General features: G+C 38.2%; 1 protein-coding gene across 2 annotated transcripts in view; it reads right to left on the bottom strand.

Annotated features, from left to right (window-relative positions):
* Positions 1-12015, bottom strand: part of MKLN1 (muskelin 1) — a 214106-nt gene that overhangs the window by 57603 nt on the left and 144488 nt on the right. For both annotated transcript variants that reach the window (XM_007076283.3, XM_042972575.1), the window contains exon 10: positions 4463-4675. In XM_007076283.3, coding sequence (XP_007076345.1) covers positions 4463-4675 — 213 coding nt within the window. The remainder of the gene's footprint in view (positions 1-4462; positions 4676-12015) is intronic.

The raw sequence follows: 12015 nt of genomic DNA, 5'->3' as shown, positions 1-12015 counted from the left end.
TGAATACCTTCTAGATGTTGCTCTATTGCCTCTCCTGGCATTGAACATAGCTGTAGAAAAATCTGACACCAGTCTCATTTGATTTCTCTTCTAGGTGACTTGATAAGTTTGCCTAGCTGCATCAAAATGCTCTATCTTTGAAATTCAATATACCTTAGAGTTGAATGTCTAGGTCAATTTCCCCTGAAGATAGCATGCCCTTTCGATATGTAAGTAGTCTTGAATTAATTATTAATAAATATTTATTCTATTCCACGGCCTTGGTTTTCTTCTTTAATGTCTCCAATTATGTGTATGTTGGCTCTCTTTTGACTGCATTCTCCATCTATAATTTTTTGGCTAATCCTTTTTAAGTCTTTTTTCTGTTTTCTTTATCAGCTCTTCTTTTTTCTATGCTATATGACACTTACCTATTCTTTACACACCTTGTAGATTATTGTTACTTTCTGGAAGTGCCAATATAATTTTCTTTAATCTCTTTCCTGAATTTTATCAGGCCCACTTTCACTTGCACCTATTATTTGGCCATCTCATCTGCATTCTTGAACTTATGCTTTGTAGTCTCCTTGACAGTTGCAAGCTTCATTAAGCCATTTAATTCATTTTAGAATACTGGGATATAATTTTTCACCTGCTGTTACATGAAGGAAAGTTTTGCTGGTTCTTTTTCTTCTTGGTGTTTATTGCTTTTTCATTTTTCATATTTAAATGAGTTGAACTTCCCTGGATGGGATAACAGAAGGTTCCTCACAGAAGGGTGATGCTCTTGCTCCAGGATTCTCTCCTCTGCTGCTACTGAATTAAGTGACTTCTTCAAAACCTGGTGCTACTGTGAAGTCACGTTATCTCTAACTACAAACCTTATCTGGTTTGGGGGGGGGGGGGGAGGTTTCTGTTTCATGCCTTGAGCTCTCCCCTATTACACTGTTGTGGGCTTCAACACTGGTTCTGGGTATTTCAGTTGTTTCTGGCTAAACTTACAAGGAATTGGGAGTCGTGGGTTTTCTCTGGCTCCTGGTTTTACTGAAATGTGACTTGTGGGGGTGTTTTTCCTTAATCTTTTTGTTTGGTTCTCATTGTTACTGAAAATCATACACAGAAACAACTTGGAAAATTTCAGAACTAAGCTACCACTGTGATCTTAAGAAATCCAAAAGCTTTAAATTTTAGGGTTTTTTTTATGTTAAAATTCAAAATGGCAAAGTAACTTCTAAACATGTCTTCATGCCTCTAGCTTTCTCACGTTCTTCTCAAATTTGAATGTGAAGTGTCAAGTCTTAATGTATCATAAATGACCCTAGGTAATTTTTGGAGTAAGTTCCAACGTATAGTTTTATTTGTATAAAATCGAATACAAAATGAAGACTTATAAAGATTGTGTTAATTCGTGAAATCCTGGTTTCTTCACCCCTAGTGTTCTTCTATTACATCTAATCAGATGAAAATCAAGCATCATGTAACAGAACCTAGCTTCCAAAGAACATTCAATTTTATTAAAGTCAAGACAAACCAAGGTCACACACAAGGACAATAAATGTGCTCCACTCACACTACCCCTGAGCTATTCTTTTTTCAATCTATAAAAAGAAAGACATAAGCATCTTTTGTAAAAGAAATTTGTAACCAGTTGGAAGAAAATAAATGGTTTCCCTAACAGTGTTATCTGCTGATGCTCTGTTTTTAAAAGATCGGAACCAGCCTAACATTTTTTGGAGTATTTATTTTCCACATGAACAACACTGAAGGTGTCAGCAGGGAAGTGCAGAGCTTTGCAGAGTTCAGTTATGTAGAGCCAGCAGAAGTTCTAAATTCAATCTGGGGAATACTCTGAAGACTAACATTTTTGATTTTCTACCCACTACGCACCTGATAGGCATAAAACCCACTCCTCTTTTCCTTACCATTCTCCTATAAAAACTACTTGTTATTATAAGTATGTCAGTAGAATAGTTTAAAGGCAAAGAATTAACAAAAACCTCCAAAGAAAATAAAGACTGGGGTTTTAATTCCTAGATAAGATATTAGGCCTCAGCTAAATTCTGTGATAATCTTAGCACCACCTATGGTTTCTCAAGTACTAGATAATACTATGTTCATCAATGCAGTACTACAGAGTTTTAAAAAGTCTTTTCTCCCTCATACTACAAAAAACCCTTTGGATATGGGGTGAGCCAAGTAAAATTGCCTACAGAATTGTTACTGGTTATTGTTTTGGGTACTGACCTAAACTGATATACACTAAATATCTAAAAACAGATAACAGTGAAAATGACATTGATGGGGATAATGATGAGCATATTAAATTTTTAATATTAAAAAGGTTTACAGATCACTGTGTGTAGCCTTCTAGTTTATAGCACCATTATGTGATTTATACTGTTGCTCAGTTTAAATTTTGTTGTTGTTGTTCTTTTTTAACATTTATTTATTTTTGAGAGGCAGAGGAGGCAGAGCATGAGCGGGAGAGGGAGAGGGAGAGGGAGAGGGAGAGGGAGAGGGAGAGGGAGAGGGAGAGGGAGAGGGAGAGGGAGAGGGAGAGGGAGAGGGAGAGGGAGAGGGAGAGGGAGAGGGAGAGGGAGAGGGAGAGGGAGAGGGAGAGGGAGAGGGAGAGGGAGAGGGAGAGGGAGAGGGGAGAGGGAGAGGGAGAGGGAGAGGGAGAGGGAGAGGGAGAGGGAGAGGGAGAGGGAGAGGGAGAGGGAGAGGGAGAGGGAGAGGGAGAGGGAGAGGGAGAGGGAGAGGGAGAGGGAGAGGGAGAGGGAGAGGGAGAGGGAGAGGGAGAGGGAGAGGGAGAGGGAGAGGGAGAGGGAGAGGGAGAGGGAGAGGGAGAGGGAGAGGGAGAGGGAGAGGGAGAGGGAGAGGGAGAGGGAGAGGGAGAGGGAGAGGGAGAGGGAGAGGGAGAGGGAGAGGGAGAGGGAGAGGGAGAGGGAGAGGGAGAGGGAGAGGGAGAGGGAGAGGGAGAGGGAGAGGGAGAGGGAGAGGGAGAGGGAGAGGGAGAGGGAGAGGGAGAGGGAGAGGGAGAGGGAGAGGGAGAGGGAGAGGGAGAGGGAGAGGGAGAGGGAGAGGGAGAGGGAGAGGGAGAGGGAGAGGGAGAGGGAGAGGGAGAGGGAGAGGGAGAGGGAGAGGGAGAGGGAGAGGGAGAGGGAGAGGGAGAGGGAGAGGGAGAGGGAGAGGGAGAGGGAGAGGGAGAGGGAGAGGGAGAGGAGAGGGAGAGGGAGAGGGAGAGGGAGAGGGAGAGGGAGAGGGAGAGGGAGAGGGAGAGGGAGAGGAGGGAGAGGGAGAGGGAGAGGGAGAGGGAGAGGGAGAGGGAGAGGGAGAGGGAGAGGGAGAGGGAGAGGGAGAGGGAGAGGGAGAGAGAGAGAGAGAGACATAGAATCCAAGGCAGGCTCCAGACTCTGAGCTGACAGTACAGAGCTCGATATGGGGGTCGAACTCACCAACTGTGAGATCATGACCTGAGCCGAAGTCGGACGCTTAACTGACTGAGCCACCCAGGCACCTTTTTAAATGTTTATTTTTTTTGAGACAGAGAGAGTGTGAGCAGGGGAGGGACAGAGAGAAAGGGAGACACAGAATCTGAAGCAGGCTCCAGGCTCTGAGCTGTCAACACAGAGCCCGATGTGGGGCTCGAACTCACAGACCATGAGATCATGACCTGAGCCAAAGTCGATGCTTAACCGACTGAGCCACTCAGGCACCCCTTATTGGTGCTCAGTTTAAACTTCATCTAGTATATGTCAAACTCCTATCTGCTTCATGATTATATACAAAAGTAAATATATTTCACTCCAATTGGAAGAAAAGCTCTGGATTTCAAATTCTCAAACTCATTATAAAATAATTTTAAATTTCTTCCAGGAATGCAGAATAAAGTTTTAAAAGTGTAAGTTGTTACTGTTATGAGTTATGACTGTTTATTATAAAATCAAAATTTGTTTTCCTAGTATGTACTGCTCCATCTACTCTCTAAAGTTTTTATAAATTAACACTTGTTCTGATATTAGTATTTTATCTTGCATCAAACAAGAGAAAAAAATTTTATTTATTTTTTATTTTTATTTTTTTAAATTTTTTTTCTTTTTAACGTTTATTTATTTTTGAGACAGAGAGAGACAGAGCACGAACGGGGGAGGGGCAGAGAGAGAGGGAGACACAGAATCGGAAGCAGGTTCCAGGCTCTGAGCCATCAGCCCAGAGCCCGACACGGGGCTCGAACTCACGGACCACGAGATCATGACCTGAGCCGAAGTCGGACGCTCAACCAACTGAGCCACCCAGGCGCCCCGAGAAAAAAAATTTTAACTAACTTTATACCTACTGAAATAATAGTTACTTTTATTATCTATTATAGGTATTTATAGGAAATCACTAATACACAACACAGCATAACATGCGAAATAAACTCTAAGAGCAAGAGTTACTGAGCACTAATTAGTTCCACCATATATTTATCTGTGCACCAAACCTGATGATCAAACACCAATTTTGGCCCTCCGTCAGCAGCAGTATCCTCACTGAGTAACATCCATGTGTTTGTGTCAATGTCATAACGATAGAAGTCACTTTTCAGAGATTTGCTGTTCCTCACAGAGGAATCCAAATAACGCCCCAATGTGTAGATTTGCCTTCGCTGAATGTCAATGCACATCTTATGACATGATCTGGCGCTAGGACCATTCTGTGAGAGCAAAACAAGAAAAAAGAAAAATATTCAAAGACCAAATAATAAAAAGTAAAATTAAATGTTCTTTTTTGTTGACTTTTATTGAAAGGTTTGCAATATAAGTCCAACACACAGTTAGATCTTACCACAGAAATGCTTAAAATCGACCAGGAAAGATGAGATGAACTATTCTGCACGTGGCACTCTGCTTATAACACTCATATGGCTTCTGTGATATACTCACTGCACTGTAGTCATTTGTGCACAGAACTCTATTCTCTAGGACATGTTAATCTAAAGACACAATTGGTCTTTTAAAATATTTCTCATTACAATTTCTCATCTGAATCTAGCACAAAACAGACACCCCAAGAATACCTAGAATTGCTGAATTTCGTAACTGGAAGGAACCTTAAAAAGATCTCTAGTTTAATAATCTCCTTTGAAAGATGAGGAAACATAACCCAAAGAGAAAAGGTATCCTGAAGACTAGTAAACTAGTGACAGCACCAGAATAAAAATCCAAATCTTTGACTTCTTCATCCATACTTCACATTATATAAAACGGACACTTCCGCTCGGACAAATAACACAATGAGGGAAACAGTATGAATAACACTATATTATCAACAAAAATTATTTAGTTGAGATCATTTGTATCACAGGACTGAATAAAAGGCAAAAAAAAAAATATTGCAGCATAAACAAAACAGAGTTCATGGAAAAAAAAGAACTTCAATTGGGCAGGATTTGATTAGTTGAAAGGGGAAAAGGAGAGATTTAATATTTGTTAAATATGTCCTAAATTCTATGTTACAATATTTGTTAAATATGTCCTAAATTCTATGTATACTAATTACGACATGTCTATGTATATTTCATTCAATCCACATAACTCTATAAGGAAATATTACCATTTCATAGATTCTAAGTAATCGGTTCAGTGTAACAACTAGGAAAACAGAGAATCTAAGCTTCAGTGTAACTAGAACCAAAAACTGTGTTCTTTCCACTCTTCTAGATTAGTTTTCCACAAGATAAGAGAAACAAAAGCAAAAACAGACTGAATACAATGTGTGTGGTTATGGCTGAGATGAAGAATTCCTACTGCAGAAATAAGAGTTGAAGAGTAATGCAGAAATAGAAGTCTGGTGAATGACTGACAGAGGAGACTGGATATAACCTCACAGGCAGTAAAGGACTATCATGGGTTTCTAGAGCAGGATAGAACATTAAAAAAGCAGTATTATAAAAAGAGCATTCTAGCACTGTTAGATTAAATGAATAAATATATTAGGCAGGAAGAATAATTTGACATTAGTGTTATGAATCTAGATGTTAAGTTGATTTGAATCTGCACTTTAGTATTCATACTAAATACTATTTTAAAACTTATTTTTAAAGATTTTTGCCAAAGAAAATCTCCAGCAGATAAGGCGGAAATATTATTTTTTGAAAGAATTTTCTCCCTAATTAATCTCAAAAACAAAGATAGGGTAATGCATAATAAATCTATGCCATATATTCTAGAATGTGAAATTTGAAATTTTATTAGGGGAGGTAACAGAACTTCTTGCTTCAGCTTAATTAGCCTAATTGCGATTAAAATGAGTAAATTATACTCTTAATATGAAGAAAAATGGAAATAAAAAATAGGAACCAAGAGAATAGAAAACAGACAAAAAAATTGAGATAATTAACAAAGTTGGTTTCCTTAAAGATTAGAATTATAAATCACTAGCAAGACTAATTTTTTAAAAACGAAGAGAAAACACAAATTGCCAAATATGAGAAATGAAAGCAGGAACATAACTTACAGGCTCACTAGAAGTTAAAAAGAAAATAAGGGACCATTATGAAAAAACCTAGGTAAAATCTGACAATGTTGATAAAATGGACATATTCCTTGAAAAACTGTAAACTTACCAAAATTGACATGAGATAAAAGAGAAAATCTGAAGTCACTATATCTACTGAAAAATTGATTTCATAATTTAAAAACTTCCCATAGCGACCCCTGGGTGGCTCAGTCCGTTAAGCCACTCTTGGTTTCAGCTCGGGTCATGACCTCACAATTTGTGGGTTTGAGCCCCACATCAGGCTCTGTGTTGGCAGTGTGGAGCATGCTTGGGATTCCCTGTTCTCCCTCTCCCTCTGCCCCTACCCTGCTCTCTCTCAAAATAAATAAATAAACATTGAGGGTTTTTTTTTTTTTTTAAATAGAATCTTCCCACAAATAAAATGCCAGTCCTAGATATGTATACAGGTAGATTTTATCAAACACAAGAAATAATATTTCTAACTTATTTTATGAGGATAAGAGAACACTAAAACCAATTAACAATAATACTACAAAGGAGAAAGAGGAAAGATAATTTACAGGCAACACCAACCAGTGTAACTCATGAACAGACACAAAACTAATCTTTAACAAAATATTATCAAATAAAATGCAGCAATATATAAAAAGGATATTCCTTAACTAACGGGGGTTTATTTCAGGAATGCAAAGTTAATTTTACATTTGAAAACTGATCAAGGTAATTTACCACATTAACAGAATTAAAGGGAAAAATATGATCTTATCTATATAGAAAAAGCATCTGATGAAATTCAACAGACATTTATGAGGAAACTCATAGAAAACTAGGATTAGAAAGAATGGCTTCAATCTGATAAGAATGCATGAAATCCTAAATCTAATTCTTCACTTTTTAAATTTTTTAGAAAGAGTGAGCGCTCAGGTGCATGCAAGAGAGAGAGAGAGAGAGAGAGAGAGAGAGAGAGAGAGAGAGAGAGAGAGAGACGGAGAGAATCTCAAGCAAGCTCCACACCCAGCACGGAGCCCAAGGCAGGGCTCAATCCCATGACTGTGAGATCACCACCTGAGCTGAAATCAAGAGTTGGACACTCAACTGACTGAGCCACCCAGAAGCCCCTAATTTTTCACTTAACAGTGAAATAATGAACGTTGTCAGGCGAGAATCTGAAACAAGATAAGGATGTCTAGTCTCACTTCCTCTATTTAACACCATATGAGAAGTCCAAATCAGTGCAATAAGGCATTAAAAAAAAAAGGTTAGAAACAGAAAAAAAAGAGCAAAAAGGAAGAAAGAAAATTGTCTCTATTCATAGATGACAAACTGTTGAAACATCTTAAGAAATCAACAAAGAGAAATAATAAATGAATTTAGAAGTGTCATGATATAAAGGCAATACTAAAAAAAATAACTCTATATTAGCAGTAAGCAAAAAGATAAAAACAATTTTAAGCTCCATTTACAATAGCATGAAAAAACAAAATACACTGGGATCAATCTAATAAAAATATTCAAGACCTCTAACCTAAAAACTCCAAGAGTGCTGACAAATAATGAAGACTGAAATAAATGGAGATTTAACTATGTTCAAGGATTAGAAGATCTAATATTATTAAGACATCAATTCTCAGCAAACTGATTTAGACATTGCATTCTCAATCATAATCCCAACAGTTTTAGAAATTGACAATATTATTCTAAAATTTATATGAAATGTAAAAGACCTAGAAGAATCAAAATAATTTCTTTTTTTAAAGTTTATTTATTTCTTTTGGAGGGGGGAGGGGCAGAGTGAGAGGGGAAGAGAGAATCCCAAGCAGGTTCCACACTGTCAGTGTAGAACCCAACACCAGGCTTGATCTCATGAACCAGTGAGATCACGACCTGAGCAAAAATCAAGAGTCAGATGCTTAACTGATTGAGCCACCCAGGAACTCCTCAAAACAATTTTTGTTTATTTATTATTTTTAATTATTATTGTTTTTTAATGTTAATTTATTTTTGAGAGAGAGAGACAGTATGAGCAGGAGATGGGAAGAGAGAGAGAAGGAGACGCAGAATCTGAAGCAGGCTCCAGGCTCTGAACTGTCAGCACAGAGCCTGATGTGGGACTCAAACTAATGAACCATGAGATCATGACCTGAGCCGAAGTCGGATGCTTAACCAACTGAGCCACCCAGGTGCCCCACAAAATAATTTTTAAAAAGAAGGATAAAGAGGTCTTGTATTACCTGACCTCAAGAAGTGTCATAATGGTATATGAGCAGACCAAAAGATAACGGAGCAGGCTAGAGTATTCAAAAAGAGACATATACTTATATGATCTATTGATTTTTGACAAACACGCCAAAGCAATTCAATGGGGAAAGAAGATAGGCAGCAACCAGAACTTTCATACATTTCTGGCAGAAATATAAAATGGTATAATCACTTTGGATAAAGCTTTAGTAGTTTCATCAATAGATGCTAAAGGTGAAAGTTTGATGAGTAATAGGGTATTTTCATAATCTCAAGATGTCTCCTCACAAATGACATATTAATTATAGAGGGGGAAAAATCTGGAGGGCACTCTCCTTAAACAAGTGATCAAAGGTACCAGACAAGCTGACACAATGCGCCTCCTGACAGGATATACTAAGGGCTACCCAATGTCATCCACATGGTATTCCTGCTAAAAATGCTCAACCTAAATCCAATCCCAAGGAAAGAAGAGACAAGGCAACGGAGTGACAGTCTACAAAATAATTACTATGTGTTCTTCAAAAATGTCAAGGTCTAGAAAGATAAGGAAAGGTTGAGGAACTATTCCAGACTAAAGGAGACTAAAGAAACATGACACTGAAATGAATGCATGATCATGAACTGAGTCTTGGTCAGGGATGGGGGTTGGGAGTGACAGTGGGACACATATAAAGGACATTACTGAGGTATTACATGATTAGTGTCTATATCTAAAAAGGGTCTGTGGATTAAATTAAAGCAGCAGTTCTCAGTGCATTCTGGGGTTTCCAAGATACTTCAGGGAGTCCACACAGTTTCCTTTTGTTTGTTTGTTTGTTTGTTTGTTTGTTTAATACCACCACTAAGGGTAAGAATTTTGTCCTTTCACTCTTATTATCTTTTGAGTGTCCATGAAACTTTCCAGAGGCTACACAACTTCTGATATAACCACAGATTGGATACAGAAGCAGATAGGAATCCAGCTGCCTTCTGTTAAGATGAACATTAAAGAGATTTAGAAAACTATAAAACAGGGGCACCTGGGTGGCTTAGTCAGTTAAGCATCTGACGCTTGATTTCGGCCCTCATGGTTTGTGGCTTTGAGCCCTGCGCTGGGCTCCACGCTGCAGTGCAGAGCCTGCTTGGGATTTTCTCTCTCTCCCTATCTTTCTGCCCCTCCTCTGCTCTCTCTCGAAATAAATAAACTTAAAAAGAAACAAACAAACAAACAAACAAACCCATACTTAAAAAAAAAAGAAAACCGTAAAACAGTGCTACCTGACACACGGTGGTTATTTCAAGGAAATGTACCTTATGTGACTGAGTTACAAGCTGACCTAGTTGCTTTCTCCATGGAACACTATATTTACTTGAAAGAAAATTAACAATCCAAATATGGTTATCCAGACATTATGGTTATGACAGGCATTTTCTGAAAAATGAAGTATGTCATTTTGAAGGAAAACAGACAAAATTTGTATCCAATGATAAAAGCAAATTTTATTAAAATTTTTAAAAATACATATTATTAATTTTAAAAATTATTAAAAATTAATTTTAATGACTTTTATTATTAAAAACATTTTAAATAGGCTTCATGCCCAGCACAGAGCCAACATGGGGCTTGAACTCATGATCCTGAGATGAAGACTTGAGCTGAAATCAAGAGTTGGATACACTTAATCGACTGAGCTACCCAAGGGCCCCATTAAAAGCAAATTTAAGGAAAGAGTGTCCAATGGAAAAAAGACAGTCTCTTTAGCAAATGGTGCTGGGAGAACTGGACAGCAACATGCAGAAGAATGAAACTAGACCACTTTCTTACACCATACACAAAAATAAACTCAAAATGGATGAAAGACCTCAATGTGAGACAGGAAACCATCAAAACCCTGGAGGAGAAAGCAGGCAACAACCTCGATCTCAGCTGCAGCAATTTCTTGCTCAACACATCTCCAAAGGCAAGGGAATTAAAAACAAAAATGAACTATTGGTACCTCCTGAAGATAAAAAGCTTCTGCACTGCAAAGGAAACAATCAACAAAACTAAAAGGCAACCGACGGAATGGGAAAAGATATTCGCAAATGACATATCGGATAAAGGGTTGGTATCCAAAAATCTATAAAGAATTTAACAAACTCAACACCCAAAAAACAAATAATCCAGTGAAGAAATGGCCAGAAGACACGAATAGACACTTTTCCAAAGAAGACATCCAGATGGCCAACAGACACATGAAAAGACGCTCAATGTCACTCATCATCAGGGAAATACAAATCAAAACCACACTGAGATACCACCTCACATCAGTCAGAGTGGCTAAAATTAACAACTTAGGAAACAACAGAAGCTGGCAAGGATGTGGAGAAAAGGGAACCCTCCTGCACTGTCAGTGGGAATGCAAGCTGCTGCAGCCACTCTGGAAAACAGTATGGAGGTTTCTCAAAAAATTAAAAATAGAACTACCCTACAACCCAACAATAGCACTACTAGGAATTTATCCAAAGGATACAGGAATGCTGATGCATAGGGGCACGTGTACCCCAATGTTTATAACAGCACTTTCAACAATAGCCAAAGTATGGAAAGAGGCCAAATGCCCATCAACTAATGAATGGATAAAGAAGATGTGGTTTATATATACAATGGAATACTACTTGGCAATGAGAAGGATGAAATCCTGCCATTTGCAGCAACGTGGATGGAGCTGGAAGGTATTATGTTGAGTGAAGTCAGTCCGAGAAAAACAGGTATCATATGTTTTCACTTATATGTGGATCCTGAGAAACTTAAGAGAAGACCATGGAGGAAGGGAAGGGGAAAAAAATAGTTACAAACAGAGAGGGAGGGAGGCAAACCATAAGAGACTCTTAAATACAGAGAATAAGCTGAAGGTTGATGAGGGCGTGGGGGAGAGGGGAAAGTGGGTGATGGGCACTGAGGAGGGCACTTGCTGGGATGAGCACTAGGTGCTGTATGTAAGCGACGAACCATGGGAATCTACCGCCCTCTGTAAAGAGCACACTTTACACACTGTATGTTAGACAATTTGACAATAAATTTTATTTAAAAAAGTAAAGCAAATTTAAAATTTTTAAATTTGTTTTTAAGCAAAATTAGAATTTTTTAAAACTTTTATCTGCCACTGTGATCTTGACTTCTATCTACCACTTGTGATACTTAAAAGAGTTTTCTAATGAAATTGATAGGGATGTTAACAAAGATGGGGGATTTTGGGTATTGTATAATAAAATGTCAACATTTGGAAGATATGCAGAACTCAGGAAACTAGTAATTTTCAAGTGGTTGATACA

Source organism: Panthera tigris, chromosome A2 (genome assembly GCF_018350195.1).
Source record: "Panthera tigris isolate Pti1 chromosome A2, P.tigris_Pti1_mat1.1, whole genome shotgun sequence".
Lineage (NCBI taxonomy): Eukaryota > Metazoa > Chordata > Mammalia > Carnivora > Felidae > Panthera > Panthera tigris.
The sequence above is the reverse complement of the archived record's forward strand: the minus strand, read 5'-3'. Positions and strand labels throughout refer to the sequence as shown.